Source organism: Dipodomys merriami, unplaced genomic scaffold (genome assembly GCF_024711535.1).
Source record: "Dipodomys merriami isolate MVZ:Mamm:240054 unplaced genomic scaffold, mDipMer1.0.p SCAF_2427, whole genome shotgun sequence".
In the NCBI taxonomy this organism is placed as follows: domain Eukaryota; kingdom Metazoa; phylum Chordata; class Mammalia; order Rodentia; family Heteromyidae; genus Dipodomys; species Dipodomys merriami.
Genome location: NW_027203857.1, coordinates 14,569 through 34,688, shown reverse-complemented (window position 1 = coordinate 34,688; position 20,120 = coordinate 14,569). Strand labels below are relative to the sequence as shown.

The following is a 20,120-nucleotide window of genomic DNA, read 5'->3' as shown; positions in this document are numbered from 1 at the left end:
ACAGCGGGGACACAGCGAGGACACCGCGGGGACACAGCAGAGGACACAGAGGGACACAACGGGACACAGCGTGGGACACAGCGGGACACTGCGGGAGACATAGCGGGACACAGAAGAGGACACAGAGAGAACACAGCGGGACACAGCGGGATACAGCGGGGACACAATGGGACACAGCGGAACACAGCAGTGACACAGCGGTGACACAGCGGGACACAGCGGGAACAGAGCAGGACACAGCGGGGGACACAGTGGAACACAGAAGGGACACAGAAGGACACAGCGGGACACAGTGGGACACAGCGGGGACACCGCTGGTGAAACAGCGGGACACAGCGGGGGACACAGCGGGGGACACAGTGGGTCAAAGCGGGGGACACAGCGGGGTACAGAGCGGGACAAAGCGGGACACTGTGAGACACATCGGTGGACACAGCGGGACACAGCGTCGGTCACAGAGGGGACACAGCGGGAACACAGCGGTGATACAGCGGGACACAGCGTGGGAGACAGCGGGACACAGCTGGGGACACAGCGGGGGATATAGCGGGACACAGCGGGGGACACAGAGAGAACACAGCGGGAAACAGTGGGATACAGCGTTGGACAGAACGGGGACACAGTGCGGGACACAGGGAAAACACAGCAGGACACAGCAGGATACAGCGGAGAAACAACAGGGACACATAGAGTGACAAAGCTAGGACACAGCAAGACACAGTGGGACATAGCGTGACAGAGCGGGACACAGCAGGGACACAGCACGGGACACAGCGGGGGACACAGCGGGCTACAGCGGGGGACACAACGGGGGACACAGGGGGGACACAGAGAGGACACAGCGGGACACAGCGGGACATAGCGGGACACAGCGGGACACATCGGAGAACACAGCGGGGGACACAGCTGGACACAGAGGGACACAACCGGGATCACAGCGGGAGACAGCGGGTACTCAGCAGGGACACAGCAGGACACAGTTGGACACAGAGGGGGACTCAGCGGGACACAGCGTGGGACACAGCTGGACACAGCAGGGACCCAGCCGGATACGGTGGGGGACACAGAGGGGACACAGCGGGACACACCATGGGACACAGCGGGGACACAGTGTGGAACTCAGCGGGACAAAGTGCGGGACACAGCGGGACACAGCGGGGACGCAGCGGGACACAGCGGGACACTGTGGGGGACACAGCGAGGACACAGCGGGACACAGTGGGACACAGCGGAACACAGTGGGGTACACAGCGGGGAAACAGCGGGACACAGCGTGGGATAGAGCGGGAAACAGCGGAGGAAACAGCAGGACCCAGCGGGGGACAGAGCGGGGGACACAGCGGGGACACATTGGGACACAGCGGGGGACACAGCGGGGACACATTGGGACACAGCGGGAGACACAGAGGGGACACAGATTGGACACAGCAGGACACAGTGGGGACACATCGGGACACAGCGGGGGACACTGCAGGGGACATACCGGGACACAGCGGGGGACACTGCAGGGGACATAGCGGGACACAGCGGCGGACACAGAGAGAACACAGCGGGACACAGCGGGATACAGCGGGGACACAACGGGGACACAGCTGGACACAGCGGGGACACAGTGGGACACAGCGGGGACACAGCTGGACACAGCGGCATACAGAGCGGGACACAGCGGGGACACAGCGAGGAAAAAGCGGGACACAGTGGGACACATCGGGACAAAGCGGGACACAGCGGGGACACAGGGGACACAGCGGGACAAAGCGGGACACAGCGGGACACAGCGGGGGACACAGCGGGGACACAGCGGGACACAGCAGGGGACAGAGCGAGGAAACAGCGGCACACTGCTAGACACAGCGGGGGACACAGAGGGTTACAGCGGGGGACACAGGGGAGGACAGAGCGGGACAAAGCGGGACATTGCGAGACACATAGGGGGACACAGCGGGACACAGCGTGGGACATAGCGGGGACCCAGGGTGGACACCGCGGGGAAACAGTGGGACACAGCGGGGACACAGCGGGGACACAGCGGGACACACAGGGACACTGCGGGGGACACAGCGAGGACACAGTAGGACACAGCGTGATACAGCTGGCCACAGCGGGACACAGAGGGCACACAGCAGGGCACATCTTCGACACAGAGGGTGGCACAGCTGGGGACACTGCGGGAAACATAGCGGGACATAGTAGGGGACACAGAGAGAACACAGCGAGACACAGCGTGATACAGCGGGGACACAAGGGGACACAGCGGAACACAGCAGTGACACAGCGGTGACACAGTGGGAGACAGCGGGACACAGCGAGGACAGAGCAGGACACCGCGGGGAAACAGCGGGATACAGCGGATACACAGCGGGGACACAGCGGGACACACAGGGACTCTGCCTGGGACACAGCGAGGACACAGTAGGACACAGCGTGATACAGCAGGACACAGCGGGACACAGTGGGGACACAGCAGGACACATCTTCGACACAGAGGCGGGCACAGCGGAGGACACAGCGGGGGACACAGCGGGGAACACATCGGGACACAGCGGGGACACAGCTGGACACAGCGGGATACAGAGCGGGACACAGCGGGGACACAGTGAGGACACAGCGGGGACACAGCAGAGGACACAGCGGGACCCAACGGGACACAGCGTGGGACACAGCGGGACACAGCGAGGGACACTGCGGGAGACATAGCAGGACACAGCAGTGGACACAGAGAGAACACAGCGGGACACAGCGGGATACAACGGGGACACAACGGGACACAGCGGAACACAACAGTGACACAGCGGTGACACAGCGGGACACAGCAGGGACAGAGCAGGACACAGCTGGGGACACAGTGGGACACAGCCAGGACACAGAAGGACACAGCGGGACATAGTGGGACACAGCGGGGACACCGCTGGTGACACAGCGGGACACAGCGGGGGACACAGCGGGGGACACAGTGGGACAAAGCTTGGGACACAGCGGGGTACAGAGCGGGACAAAGCTGGACACTGTGATAAACATCGGTGGATACAGCGGGACACAGCGTCGGTCACAGCGGGGACACAGCGGGGACACAGCGGTGATACAGCGGGACACAGCGTGGGAAACAGCGGGACACAGCTGGGGACACAGCGGGGGATATAGCGGGACACAGCGGGGGACACAGAGAGAACACAGCGGGAAACAGTGGGATACAGCGTCGGACACAACGGGGACACAGCGGTGGACACAGGGAAAACACAGCAGGACACAGCGGGATACAGCGGAGAAACAACAGGGTCACATAGAGTGACACAGCTAGGACACAGCAGGACACAGCGGGACATAGCGGGACAGAGAGGGACACCTCAGGGACGCAGCGCGGGACACAGCGGGGGACACAGCGGGATACAGCGGGGGACACAACGGGGGACACAGGGGGGACACAGAGAGGACACAGCGGGACACAGCGGGACATAGCGGGACACAGCGGGACACATCGGAGAACACAGCGGGGGCCACAGCTGGACACAGAGGGACACAACCAGGATCACAGCGGGAGACAGCGGGTACTCAGCGGGGACACAGCAGGACACAGTTGGACACAGAGGGGGACTCAGCGGGACACAGCGTGGGACACAGCTGGACACAGCAGGGACCCAGCCGGATACAGTGGGGGACACAGAGGGGACACAGCGGGACACACCATGGGACACAGCGGGGACACAGCAGGGAACTCAGGGCGACAAAGTGCGGGACACAGCGGGACACAGCGGGGACGCAGCGGGACACAGCGGGACACTGTGGGGGACACAGCGAGGACACAGCGGGACACAGTGGGACACAGGGGAACACAGCGGGGGACACAGCGGGGAAACAGCGGGACACAGCGGGACACAGCGTGGACAGAGCGGGAAACAGCGGAGGAAACAGCGGGACCCAGCGGGGGACAGAGCAGGGGACACAGCGGGGACACAGCGGGACACAGCGGGGGACACAGCGGTGACACATTGGGACACAGCGGGGGACACAGTGGGGACACAGCTTGGACACAGCAGGACACAGCGGGGACACATCGGGACACAGCGGGGGAAACAGGGGGACACAGCAGCACACAGGGTGACACAGCGGGCGACACAGCGGAACACAGCGGGGGACACAGTGAGCCACAGCGGGGTACACAGCGGGCACACATCAGGACACAGCGGGTGACACAGCGGGGATACAGCTGGGACACAGCAGGACACAGCAGGGACATATCGGGACACAGCGGAACACAGCGGGACACAGCAGGGGACACAGGGAGACACAGCGGGACACATTGGGGGACACAGTTTGACACAGCAGGATACACGGTGGGACACAGCAGGGACACAGCGAGGACACATGGGGACACAGCGGAACACATTGGAACACAGCGGGACACAGCGGGGACACAGGGGACACAGCGGGACACAGCGGGACACAGCGTGGGAAACAGCGGGACACAGCAGAGGACACAGTGGCACCCAGCGGGGGACAGAGTGGGGGACACAGCGGGTCACAGCGGAGGAAACTGGGGACACATCGAGACACAGCCAGGGACACAGCGGGGACACAGCTGTGACACAGCAGGACCCAGCGGGGACACTTCGGGACACAGCGGGGGACACAGTGGCACACAGCGGGACACAGTGTGGGACACAGCGGGACACAGCGTGGGACACAGTGAGACACAGCGGGGGACACAGCGGGACACAGTGGGACACAGGGGAACACAGCGGGGGACACAGCGGGGAAACAGCAGGACACAGCGGGACACAGCGTGGACAGAGCGGGAAACAGCGGAGGAAACAGCGGGACCCAGCGGGGGACAGAGCAGGGGACACAGCGGGGACACAGCGGGACACAGCGGGGGACACAGCGGTGACACATTGGGACACAGCGGGGGACACAGTGGGGACACAGCTTGGACACAGCAGGACACAGCGGGGACACATCGGGACACAGCGGGGGAAACAGGGGGACACAGCAGCACACAGGGTGACACAGCGGGCGACACAGCGGAACACAGCGGGGGACACAGTGAGCCACAGCGGGGTACACAGCGGGCACACATCAGGACACAGCGGGTGACACAGCGGGGATACAGCTGGGACACAGCAGGACACAGCAGGGACATATCGGGACACAGCGGAACACAGCGGGACACAGCAGGGGACACAGGGAGACACAGCGGGACACATTGGGGGACACAGTTTGACACAGCGGGATACACGGTGGGACACAGCAGGGACACAGCGAGGACACATGGGGACACAGCGGAACACATTGGAACACAGCGGGACACAGCGGGGACACAGGGGACACAGCGGGACACAGCGGGACACAGCGTGGGAAACAGCGGGACACAGCAGAGGACACAGTGGCACCCAGCGGGGGACAGAGTGGGGGACACAGCGGGTCACAGCGGAGGAAACTGGGGACACATCGAGACACAGCCAGGGACACAGCGGGGACACAGCTGTGACACAGCAGGACCCAGCGGGGACACTTCGGGACACAGCGGGGGACACAGTGGCACACAGCGGGACACAGTGTGGGACACAGCGGGACACAGCGTGGGACACAGTGAGACGCAGCGGGGGACACAGCGGCGGACAGAGTGGGACACAGCGGGGGACACAGCGAGGATACATCGAGACACAGCGGGACAAAGCGGGACACAGCGGGGAAACAGCAGGGACACAGCGGGACACAGCGGGGGACACAGCGGGACACAGCGGGAAAAAGCGGGGGACACAGATTGACACAGCGGGATACATGGCGGGACACAGCGGAGACACAGCGAGCAAACAGCGGGACACAGCGAAACACAGCGGGACACAGCGGGACACAGCGGGGACACAGGAGACACAGCGGGACACAGCGGGACACAGCGGGACACAGCGGGGGACACAGCAGAGACACAGCGGGACACAGCGGGGGACAGAGCGAGGAAACAGCGGCACACTGCGAGACACAGGGTGGGACACAGCGGGACATAGCGGGGGACACAGCGGGAGACAGAGCGGGACAAAGCGGGACACTGCGAGACACATAGGGGGACACAGTAGGACACAGCATGATACAGCAAGACACAGCGGTACACAACGGGGGACACAGCGGGGAACAAATCGGGACACAGCGGGCGGGGACACAGCTGGACACAGCCGGATACAGAGCGGGGCACAGCGGGTACACAGCGAGGACACAGCGGGGACATAGCAGAGGACACAGTGGGACCCAGCGTCGGTAACAGCGGTGACACAGCGGTGATACAGCGGGACACAGCGTGGGAAACAGCGGGACACAGCTGGGGACACAGCGGGGGATATAGCGGGACACAGCGGGGGACACAGAGAGAACACAGCGGGAAACAGTGGGATACAGCGTCGGACACAACAGGGAAACAGCGGGGGACACAGGGAAAACACAGCAGGACACAGCGGGATACAGCGGAGAAACAACAGGGACACATAGAGTGACACAGCTAGGACACAGCAGGACACAGCGGGACATAGCGGGACAGAGCGGGACACAGCAGGGACACAGCACGGGACACAGCGGGGGACACAGCACGGGACACAGCGGGGGACACAACGGGGGACACAGGGGGGACACAGAGAGGACACAGCGGGACACAGCGGGACATAGCGGGACACAGCGGGACACATCGGAGAACACAGCGGGGGACACAGCTGGACACAGAGGGACACAACCGGGATCACAGCGGGAGACAGCGGGTACTCAGCGGGGACACAGCAGGACACAGTTGGACACAGCGGGGGACTCAGCGGGACACAGCGTGGGACACAGCTGGACACAGCAGGGACCCAGCCGGATACAGTGGGGGACACAGAGGGGACACAGCGGGACACAGCATGGGACACAGCGGGGACACAACGGGGAACTCAGCGGGACAAAGTGCGGGACACAGCGGGACACAGCGGGGACACAGCGGGACACAGTGGGACACTGTGGGGGACACAGCGAGGACACAGCGGGACACAGTGGGACACAGCGGAACACAGCGGGGGACACAGCAGGGAAACAGCGGGACACAGCGGGACACAGCGTGGGACAGAGCGGGAAACAGCAGAGGAAACAGCGGGACCCAGTGGGGGACAGAGCGGGGGACACAGCGGGGACACAGCGGGACACAGCGGAGGACACAGCGGGGACACATCGGGACACAGCGGGGGAAACAGCGGGACACAGCAGCACACAGGGTGACACAGCGGACGACACAGCGGAACACAGCGGGACACAGAAGGACACAGCGGGACACAGTGGGACACAGCGGGCACACCACTGGTGATACAGCGGGACACAGCGGGGGACACAGCGGGGGACACAGTGGGACACAGCGGGGAACACAACGGGGGAAACAGGGGGAGACACAGAGAGGACACACCTGGACACAACGGGACATAGCGGGACACAGTGGGACAAAGCGGGGAACAAAGCGGGGGACACAGCGGGACACAGCGGGACACACCGGGGGTCACAGCGGGAGACTACGGGGACACAGCGGGGACACAGCGGGACACAGCGGGGCACAGAGCGGGACACATCGTGGGACAGAGCGGGACACAGCAGGGACCCAGCGGGACACAGCGAGGGACACAGAGGGGACACAGCGGGACACAACATGGGACACAGCGGGAAAAGCTGAGGACACCGCGGGATCCAGCGAGGTTCAGAGCAGGGACATAGCTGGACACAGCGGGGACACAGGGGACATAGCGGGTCACAGCGGGACACAGCGGGGGACACAGCGGTGGACACAGCGAGCACACAGCGGCAAACTGCGAGACACAGCGGGGGACACAGCGGGACACAGCGGGGGACACAGCGGGGGACAGAGCGGGACAACGCGGGACACTGCGAGACACATCGGGCGACACAGCGGGACACAGCGGGGGACACAGCGGGGGACAGAGCGGGACAACGCGGGACACTGCGAGACACATCGGGGGACACAGCGGGACACAGCGTGGGACACAGCGGGGACACAGGGATGACACAGCGGGGACACAGCAGGACACAGCGAGGACACAGGGGGGACAAAGCGGGACACAACGGCACACTGCAGGGGACACAGGGGGTCACAGTGGGACACAGCTGGATAGAGTGGGACACAGTGGAGGCACAGCGGGGACACAGCGGGACACAACGGGGACACAGCGTGACACATCTTGGACACAGCGGGGGACACAGCGGGGGACACAGTGGGGGACACAGTGGGGAACACATCAGGACACAGTGGGGACACAGCTCAACACAGCGGGATACAGAGCGGGACAAAGCGGAGACACAGCGAGGACACAGCGGGGACACAGCAGAGGACACAGGGGGACACAGCGGGACAAAGCGTGGTCTCAGCGGGACACAGCGGGGGACACTGCAGGGGACATACCGGCACACAGCGGCAGACACAGAGAGAACACAGCGAATCACAGCGGGATACATCTGGGACACAACGGGGACACAGCTGGACACAGCGGGGACACAGCGGGACACAGCGGCATACAGAGCGGAACACAGCGGGGACACAGCGAGGACAAAGCGGGACACAGCAGGACACATCGGGACACAGCGGGACACAGAGGGGACACAGGGGACACAGCGGGACACAGCGGGGGACTCAGCGGGGAACCCAGCGGGACACAGCAGGGGACAGAAAGAAGGAAACAGCGGCACACTGCGAGACACAGCGGGGGACACAGCAGGTTACAGCGGGGGACACAGCTGAGGACAGAGCGGGACAAAGCCTGACACTGCGAGACACATAGGGGGACATAGCGGGACACAGCGTGGGACACAGAGGGGACACAGCGGGAACACAGCGGGGAAACAGCGGGACACAGTGGGGACACAGTGGGACACACCTGGACACTGAGGGGGACACAGCGAGGACACAATAGGACACAGCGTGATACAGCAGGACACAGCGGGACACAGCAGGGACACAGCAGGACACATCTTCGACACAGTGGGGGGCACAGCGGGGGACACAGCGGGGGACACAGCAGAGAACACATCGGGACACAGAGGGGACACAGCTGGACACAGCGGGATACATAGCAGGACACAGAGGGGACACAGCGGGACACAGCGTGGGACACAGCGGGACAAAGCTGAGAACACCGCGGGATCCAGCGTGGGACAGAGCGGGGACACAGCGGAGGACACAGCGGGGACACAGGGGACATAGCGGGTCACAGCGGGACACAGCGGGGGACACAGCGGTGGACACAGCGAGCACACAGCGGCAAACTGCGAGACACAGCGGGGGACACAGCGGGACACAGCGCGGGACACATCGGGGGACAGAGCGGGACAACGCGGGACACTGCGAGACACATCATGGAACACAGCGGGACACAGCGTGAGACACAGCGGGGACACAGGGGGGACACAGCAGGGACACAGCCGGACACAGCGGGGACACAGCGGGGACAAAGCGGGACACAACGGCACACTGCAGGGGACACAGGGGGTCACAGTGGGACACAGCTGGACAGAGTGGGACACAGCGGGGACACAAGGGGTACACAGCTGGACACAGCGGGGACACAGCAGGTCACAGCGGGGACACAGCTGGACACAGAGGGGACACAGCCGGACACAGCATGGGACACAGCGGGACAAAGCTGAGAATACCGCAGGATCCAGCGTGGGACAGAGCGGGGACACAGCAGGACACAGCGGGGACACAGCGGCAAACTGTGAGACACAGCGGGGGACACAGCGGGACACAGCGTGGGACACATCGGGGGACAGAGCGGGACAACACGGGACACTGCGAGACACATCATGGGACACAGCGGGACACAGCGTGGGACACAGCGGGGACACAGGGGGGACACAGCGGGGACACAGCCGGACACAGCGGGGACACAGCGGGGACAAAGCGGGACACAACGGCACACTGCGGGGGACGCAGGGGGTCACAGTGGGACACAGCTGGACAGAGTGGGACACAGCGGGGACACAAGGGGTACACAGCTGGACACAGCGGGGACACAGCAGGACACAGCGGGGACACAGCTGGACACAGCGGCATACAGAGCGGATCACAGCGCGGACACAGCGAGGACAAAGCGGGACACAGCGGGGACACAGGGGACACAGCGGGACACAGCGGGACACAGCGGGACACAGCGGGGGACTCAGCGGGGACACAGCGGGACACAGCCCAGGACAGAGCGAGGAAACAGCGGCACACTGTGAGACACAGCAGGCGACACAGCGGATTACAGCGGGGGACACAGCGGAGGACAGAGCGGGACAAAGCGGGACACTGCAAGACACATAGTGGTACACAGCGGGACACTGCGTGGGACACAGCGGGGACCCAGGGGGGACACCGCAGGAAACAGCGGGACACAGCGGGGACACAGTGGGGACAAAGCGGGACACAGAGGGACACTGCGGGGGACACAGCGAGGACACAGTAGGACACAGCGTGATACTGCAGGACACAGCGGGACACAGTGGGGACACAGCAGGACACATCTTCGACACAGAGGGGGGCACAGCGGGGGACACAGCGGGGGACACAGTGGGGAACACATCGTGACACATCGGTGTCACAGATGGACACAGCGGGATACAGAGCGGGACACAGAGGGGACACAGTGAGGACACAGCGGGGACACAGCAGAGGACACAGCGGGAAACAACGGGACACAGTGTGGGACACAGCGGGACACAGTGGAACCGAGCAGTGACACAGCAGTGACAGAGCGGGACACAGCGGGACACAGTGGGGGCAGAGCAGGACACAGCGGGGGACAAGTTGGGACACAGCCGGGACACAGAAGGACACAGCGGGACACAGTGGGACACAGCGGGGACACCGCTGGTGACAAAGCGGGACACAGCGGAGGACACAGTGGGACACAGCGGGGGACACAGCGGGGGAAACAGGGGGGGACTCAGAGAGGACAGAGCGGGACAAAACGGGACATAGCGGGACACAGCGGGGCAAAGCGGGGAACAAAGGGTGGGTCACAGTGAGACACAGCGGGACACACCGGGGGTCACAGCGGGAGACTACGGGGACACAGCGGGGACACAGCGGGACACAGCGGAACACAGTGGGGGACAGAGCGGGACACATCTTGGGACAGAGCAAGTCACAGCAGGGACGCAGCGGGACACAGTGGGGGACACAGTGGGGGACACAGAGGGGACACAGCGGGACACAGCATGGGACACAGCGGGACACAGCTGAGAAAACCGCGGGATCCAGCGTGAGACAGAGCGGGGACACAGCGGGACAGAGCGGGGACACAGCGGGACACAGCGGGGACACAGGGAACACAGCGGGACCCAGCGGGGAACACAGCGAGACACAGCGGAGGACTCAGCGGGGCACAGAGCGGGATACAGCGGGGGACACGGCGAGGACACAGCGGGACACAGCGGGGGACACAGCGGGACAAAGCGGGGGTCACAGCGGGGTACAGAGCGGGACAAAGCGGGACACTGCGAGACACATCGGTGGACACAGCGGGACACAACGTCGGTCACAGCGGGGACACAGCGGTGACACAGCGGTGATACAGCGGGACACAGCGTGGGAAACAGCGGGACACAGCTGGGGACACAGCTGGGGATATAGCGGGAAACAGCGGGGGACACAGAGAGAACACAGCGGGAAACAGTGGGATACAGCGTCGGACACAACGGGGACACAGCGGGGGACACAGGGAAAACAGAGCAGGACACAGCGGGATAGAGCGGAGAAACAACAGGGACACATAGAGTGACACAGCTAGGACACAGCAGGACACAGCGCGACATAGCAGGACAGAGCGGGACACAGCAGGGAAACAGCGCGGGACACAGCGGGATACAGCGGGGGACACAACGGGGGACATAGGGGGGACACAGAGAGGACACAGCGGGACACAGCGGGACATAGCGGGACACAGCGAGACACATCGGAGAACACAGCGGGGGACACAGCTGGACACAGAGGGAAACAACCGGGATCACAGCGGTAGACAGCGGGTACTCAGCGAGGACACAGTTGGACACAGCGGGGGACTCAGTGGGACACAGCGTGGGACACAGCTGGACACAGCAGGGACCCAGTCGGATACAGTGGGGGACACAGAGGGGACACAGCGGGACACAGAATGGGACACAGCGGGGACACAGCGGGGAACTCAGCGGGACAAAGTGCGGGACACAGCGGGACACAGCGGGGACACAGCGGGACACAGCGGGACACTGTGGGGGACACAGCGAGGACACAGCGGGACACAGTGGGACACAGCGGAACACAGCGGGGGACACAGCGGGGAAACAGCGGGACACAGCGGGAGACACAGTGGGGACACAGCTTGGACACAGCAGGACACAGCGGGGACACATCGGGACACAGCGGGGGAAACAGCGGGGCAAAGCAGCACACAGGGTGACACAGCGGACGACACAGCGGAACACAGCGGGGGACACAGTGAGACCCAGGAGGGTACACAGCGGTTACACATCAGGACACAGCGGGGTCACAGCGTAGATACAGCTGGGACACAGCAGGACACAGCAGGGACATATCGGGACACAGCGGGACACAGCGGGACACAGCAGGGGACACAGGGGGACACAGCCGGACACATTGGGGGACACAGTTTGACACAGCGGGATACACGGCGGGACACAGCGGGGACACAGCGAGGACACATGGGGACACAGCGGGACACATTGGGACACAGCGGGACACAGTGGGGACACAGCAGGACACATCTTCGACACAGAGGCGGGCACAGCGGGGGACACAGCGGGGGACACAGCGGGGAACACAGCGTGACACAGCGGGGACACAGCTGTACACAGCGGGATACAGAGCGGGACACAGCGGGGACACAGTGAGGACACAGCGGGGACACAACAGAGGACACAGCGGGACACAACGGGACACAGCGTGGGACACAGCGGGACACAGCGGGGGACACTGCGGGAGACATAGCGGGACACAGCAGGGGACACAGAGAGAACACAGTGGAACACAGCGGGATACAGCAGGGACACAACAGGACATAGCGGAACACAGCATTGACACAGTGGTGACACAGCGGGACACAGCGGGACACAGCGGGGACAGAGCAGGACACAGTGGGGGACACAGTGGGACACAGCCGGGACACAGAAGGACACAGCGGGACACAGTGGGACACAGCGGGGACACCGCTGGTGACACAGCGGGACACAGCGGGGGACACAGCAGGGGACACAGTGGGACACAGCGGGGGACACAGCGGGACACAGCGGGACACACCGGGGGTCAAAGAGGGAGACTATGGGGACACAGCCGGGACACAGCGGAACACAGTGAGGGACACAGCGGGACACAGCGTGGGACAGAGCGGATCACAGCAGGGACCCAATGGGACACAGCGGGGGACACAGAGGGGACACAGCGGGACACAGCATGGGACACAGCGGGACACAGCTGAGGACACCGCGGGATCCAGCGTGGGACAGAGCGTGGACACAGCGGGACACAGCGGGGACACAGGGGACACAGCGGGGGACACAGCGCACACACAGCGGCAAACTGGGAGACACAGCGGGACACAGCGGGGGACACAGCGGGGGACAGAGCGGGACAACGCGGGACACTGCGAGACACATCGGGGGACACAGAGGGGACACAGCGGGGAACACATCGGGACACAGCGGGGACTCAGGGGGACACAGCGGGGGACACAGCGGTACAAAGCAGGGACACAGCGGGACATAGCGGGGACACACCAGGGGAAAGCGGGGACACAGCGGGACACATCGGGGGACAGCAGGGACACAGCGGGTCACAACGGGACACAGCGGGACACAGCGGGTGGAGAGCGGGGACACAGCGGGACACAGTGGGGACACAATGGGGGACAGCGGGGACACAACGGGACACAGCGGGACACATCGGGGACACAGCAGGGTCACAGCGGGACACAGACGACACAGCGGCGACACAGCGGGAACACAGCTGGAAACAGCAGGATACACAGTGGGACACAGAGGGGACACAGCGAGGACACAGCAGGACACAGCGGGACACAGAGGGACAGAGCGGGGACACAGCGGGACACAGCGGGACACAGCTGGGGACACAGCGGGACACAGCTGGGGACACAGCGAGGACACAGCGGGACACATCGTGCACACAGTGGGGACACAGCGGGGGACACAGCGGATCAAAGCGGTGACACAGCGGCGACACAGGGGGGACACAGCAGGGGAATCAGTGGGGAACACAGCGGGACACAGCGGGGACACAGTTGGACACAGCGGGATACACACCGGGACAGATCGGGGACACAGCGAGGACACAGCGTGATACAGCAGGGGACACAGCGGGGGACAGAGCGGGACACAGCGGGGGACAGAGCGAGGACACAGCGGGGACACAGCGGGGACACAGCGGGACACAGCGGGACACAGCGTGGAACACAGCAGGACACAGCGGGGGACACAGAGGGACACAGCGGGGGACACAGTTAGGGCACAGAGGGACACAGTGGGACACATTGGGGCACAGCAGGTACACAGCGGGGGACACAGCGGGAAACAGCGTGGAAACAGCCGGCACACAGCTGGACACAGCGGGATACACAGCAGGACATAGCGGGGACACAGAGAGGACAAAGCGTGACACAGCGGGACACAGCGGGACACAGCGGGACACAGCGGGACATAGACGACACAGCGGCGACACAGCGGGAACACAGCTGGACACAGCGGGAATCACAGCGGGACACAGCAGGGACACAGCGAGGACACAGGGGGACACAGCGGGACAGAGCGAGCGACACAGCGGGACACAGCGGGACACAGCGGGGGACACAGCGTGACACAGCGGGGTACATAGCGGGACACAGCTGGGGACACAGCGAGGACACAGCGGGACACATCGCGGACACAGCGGGGATACAGCTGGACACAACGGGTTACAAAGCGGGACATAGCGAGGACAAAGCTTGACACGGCGGGACACAGCGGGGGACACAACGGGACACAGCGGGACACAGCGGGACATAGACGACACAGCGGCAACACAGCGGGAACACAGCTGGACATAGCGGGTTTCACAGGGGGACACAGCGAGGACACAGAGGGACACAGCGGGACAGAGCGGGTGACACAGCGGGACACAGCGGGACACAGTGGGGGACACAGCATGACACAGCGGGGGACACAGCGGGACACAGCTGGGGACACAGCGAGGACACATCGGGAGACATCGGGGCACAGCGGGGACACAGCGGGGGACAAAGAGGATCAAAGCGGGGACACAGCGGGGACACAGTGGGGACACAGCAGGACACTTGTTGACACTGCTGGACACAAAGGGGACACAGCGGGGGACACAGGGAGGACACAGCGGGACACAGCAGGACACAGCGAGACACAGCGGGGACACAGCGGGGACACTCCATGGGACAGCGCGGACACAGTGGGACACAGCGGGGGACAGCAGGGACACAGCAGGTCACAGCGGGACACAGCGAGACACAGCGGGGAAACAGCGGGGGACAGCGGGGAAACAGCGGGACACAGAGGGGACACAGCGGGGATACAGCGGGGACACAGCAGGGACACATCGGGGGACACAGTGGGGGAAGCAGTGGGGAACACAGCGGGACACAGCGGGGACACAGTTGGACACAGTGGGACAGACAGCGGGACACATCGGGGACACAGCGAGGACACAGAGGGATACAGCGGGACAAAGTGGGACACAGCGCGACACAGCAGGGGACACAGCGAGACACAGTGGAGGACACAGCAGGACACAGCGGGGACACAGAAGGACACAGTGGGGACACAGCAGGGACACAGCGGTACACAGAGGGGGAAACAGCCGGGGACACATCGGGACACACCGGGACACAGCGGGACAGATCGGGACACAGTGAGGGAAACAGCGGCACACAACGGGGGCACAGCGAGGACACAGCGTGACACAGCGGGGACACAGTGGCTACTCAGCGGGGGACACAGCGGGGGACAAAACGGGACACCACGAGAAACAACAGGACACAGCAGGACACTGCAGGGACACAGCGGGGATACAGTGGGGCACACAGAGGGACACAGCGGGGAGAAAGCCCGGGACAAAGCGGGACACAGCGGGGGACACAGCGGGGACTCAGCGGGGGACACAGCTGGGGACAAACCGGAACACCACGGGAAACAGCGGGACACACAGGGACACAGCGGGGAAACAGCGGGGACAAAGCTGGGGACACAGCGGGACACAGCAGGCGACACAGCGGGACACATCGGGGACACAGCGGGGACACAGCCCAGGACACAGCGAGACACAGCGGGGACACACCTGGGACACAGCCCGGACACAACGGGGGACACAACAAGGACACAGCGGGACACAGCAGGGACACAGTTGGGACTCAGCAGGGGACAGAGCGGGGGACAAACCGGGACACCACGGGAAACATCGGGACACAGCGGGACACAGCGGGACACAGCGGGACACATTGGGGACACAGTGTGGACACAGCCCGGGACACAGCGGGACACAATGGGGGACACAGCGAGACACGGCGGGGACACAGCGGTGAATCAGCGGGGGACACAGCGGTGGACAAACCGCGACACCACGGGAAACAGCGGGACACAGCGGGGACACAGCAGGGTCAAAGCTGGGGACACAGCGGGACACAGCGGGACACAGCAGGACACAGCGGGGGACACAGAGGGACACAGCGGGACACAGCGGGGGAAACAGCGAGGACACAGCGGGACACAGCAGGACACATCGGGGGACACAGAGGGACACAGCGGGACACAGCTTGGACACAGCGGGACACAGTGCTGGACACAGCGGGACACAGCGGGGACACAGCAGGACACAGCGGGACACAGCGGGCCACAGCGGAACACAGCGGGGACACAGCGGAACACAGCGAGAGACACAGCGGGGACACAGCGGGGAGCACAGCGGGACACAGCAGGGGACATAGCGGGGACACAGCTGGGACAAAGCTGGGGACACAGCGGGACACAGCCGGGGAAACAGCGAGGACACAGCGGGACACAGCGGGACACAGCGGGGACACAGCTGGACACAGCGTGATACACAGCGGGACAAGCGGGTATCAGTGAGGACACAGAGGGACACAGCGGGACACAGCAAGGACACAGCGGGATACAAAGCAGGACACAGCGGGGACAGAGCGAGGACACAGTGGAACACAGCGGGACACACAGGGACTGAGCGTGGGACACAGCCGGACACAGCGGGGGACACAGTGGGACACAGCAAGACACAGCGGGACACAGAAGGGTACTCAGCGGGACACAGCGGGGGACACAGCGGGACACAGAGGGACAAAGCGGCGTCACAGAGGGAACACAGCTGGACATAGCGGGATACACAGCGGGACACAGTGGGGACAGAGGGAGGACACAGCGGGACAGAGCTCGGGACACAGCGGGACACAGCGGGGAACACAGCGTGACACAGCCGGGGACACAGCGGGACACAATCGGGACAAAGCGGGGACACAGCAGGACACAGGGTGACACAGCGGGAAACAGCGGGGACACAGCGAGGGACAGCGGGGACACCACGGGACACAGCAGAGACACAAAGGGGTACAGAGGGGACACAGCAGGACATAAGAGGACACAGCGGTGACACAGCGGGACACAGCAAGGACACAGCGGGATACAAAGCGGGACACAGCGGGGACAGAGCGAGGACACAGCGGAACACAGCGGGACACACAGGGACAGAGCGTGGGACACAGGGTTACACAGCGGGACACAGCGGGGATAAACCGGGGGACACAGCTGGACACAGCAGGACACAGCGAGACACAGCGGGGACACTGCGGGTACACTCCAGGGGACAGCGGGGACACAGCGGGTCACAGTGGGGGACAGCAGGGACACAGCGGGTCACAGCGGGACACATCGGAACACAGCGGGGGACAGTGGGGACACAGCGGGACACAGCGGGGACACAGTGGGGGACAGCGGGGACACAACGGGACACAGCGGGACACATCGGGGACACAGCAGGGTCACAGCGGGGTACACAGCGCGACACAGCGGGGACACAGCGGGGACTCAGCGGGACACAGCTGGGACAAAGCGGGGGACACAGCGGGGGATTCAGTGGGGAACACAGCGGGGACACAGTTGGACACAGCGGGATACACAACGGGACACATGGGGAAACAGCGAGGACAATCCAGGGGACAGCGGGAAGAGAGCAGGACACAGCGGGAGACAGCAGGGACACACCGGGTCACAACAGTACACAGCGGGACACAGCGGAGGACAGCGGGGACACAGCAGGACACAGCGGGGGACACAGCGGGAACACAGCGGAACACAGCGGGGGACACAGCAGGACACAGCGGGGACAAAGCGGGACACAGCGGGGACACAGCGTGGACACAGCAGGTGACACAGCGGGGCACAGCGTGGGACACAGCGGGACACAGCAGGGACACAGCTGGACACATCTTGATACACAGCGGGAAACAGCGGGGGACACAGCGGAGGTCACTGTGGGAAACAATGGGGGACACAGCGGGACACAGCGGGGACACAGCGGGACACAACGGGACACAGTGGGGACACAGCGGGACACAGCGGGGATACAGTGGTGACAAAGCGGGACACAGCAGGTACAGAGCGGGGGGGAAAGAGCGGGGAACACAGCGGGAGACACAGCGCGACACAGCTGGGGACACAGTGGGTGTCACATTGGGACACAACAGGGGACACAGCGGGACACAGAGGGGACACAGCAGGGACACAGCGGGACACAGCGGAGAACACAGCGGGACACAGCGGGGACACATAAAGACACATTGGGGACACAGCGGGGACATAGCAGGATACAGCGGGACACTGCAGGCACACAGGGGGACACAACGGGGGATACAGCGGGACCCAGCGGGACATAGCAGGGACACAGCGGGGACACAGCGGGGACACAGCTGGACACAGAGTGATACACAGCGGGACAAGAAGGGACACAGCGAGGACACAGCGTGACACAGCGGGACACAGCAAGACACAGCGGGACACAGAAGGGTACTCAGCGGGACACAGCGGGGGACACAGCGGGACACAGAGGGACAAAGCGGCGTCACAGAGGGAACACAGCTGGACACAGCGGGATACACAGCGGGAACACCGGGGACAGAGAGAGGATACAGCGGGACACAGCGGGACAGAGCTCGGGACACAGCGGGACACAGCGGGGGACACAGCGTGATACAGCCGGGGACACAGCGGGACACAACCGGGACAAAGCGGGGACACAGCAGGACACAGGGTGACACAGCGGGACACAGCGGGGACACAGCGAGGGACAGCGGGGACACCACGGGACACAGCAGAGACACAAAGGGGTACAGAGGGGACAGAGCGGGACATAAGAGGACACAGCGGTGACACAGCGGGACACAGCGGGGACACAGCGAGGACACAGCGAGACACAGCAGGACACAGCGAGACACAGCGGGGACAGAGCGGGGACACTCCATGGGACAGCGGGGACACAGTGGGACACAGCGGGGGACAGCAGGGACACAGTGGGTCACAGCGAGACACAGCGGGACACATCGGGGACACAGCGGGGAACATCGGGGAAACAGCGGGACATAGAGGGGACACAGCGGGGACACAGCGGGACACAGCGGGGACACAGTGGGTGACAGCCCGGACACAACAGAACACAGCGGGACACAGAGGAGACACAGCAGTAACACAGCGGGGACACAGCGGAGGAATTAGTGAGGAACACAGCGGGACATAGCGGGGACACAGTTGGACACAGCGGGATACACAGCGGGACAGATCGGGGACACAGCGAGGACACAGCGGGACACAGCAGTGGACACAGCGGGGGACACAGCGGGACACAGCGGGGGACAGAGTGAGGACACAGTGGGAACACAGCGGGGACACAGCGGGACACATCAGGACACAGCGTGAAACACAGCAGGACACAGCGGGGGACACAGAGGGACACAGTGGGGGACACAGCGAGACACGCTGCGGACACAGCGGGGACTCAGCGGGGTCACAGCGGGGGACAAACCGGGACACCACGGGAAACAGCGGGA

At 64.2% G+C, this 20,120-nt stretch overlaps 1 protein-coding gene across 1 annotated transcript in view; it reads right to left on the bottom strand.

Moving 5' to 3' along the window:
* Positions 1-20,120, bottom strand: part of LOC138835963 (keratin-associated protein 10-9-like) — a gene marked incomplete at its 5' end in the record, with an annotated part of 45,322 nt that overhangs the window by 11,878 nt on the left and 13,324 nt on the right. The window contains one exon of the mRNA XM_070034537.1: positions 3,683-3,777. Within this exon, the coding sequence (XP_069890638.1) occupies positions 3,683-3,777 (95 nt within the window). The remainder of the gene's footprint in view (positions 1-3,682; positions 3,778-20,120) is intronic.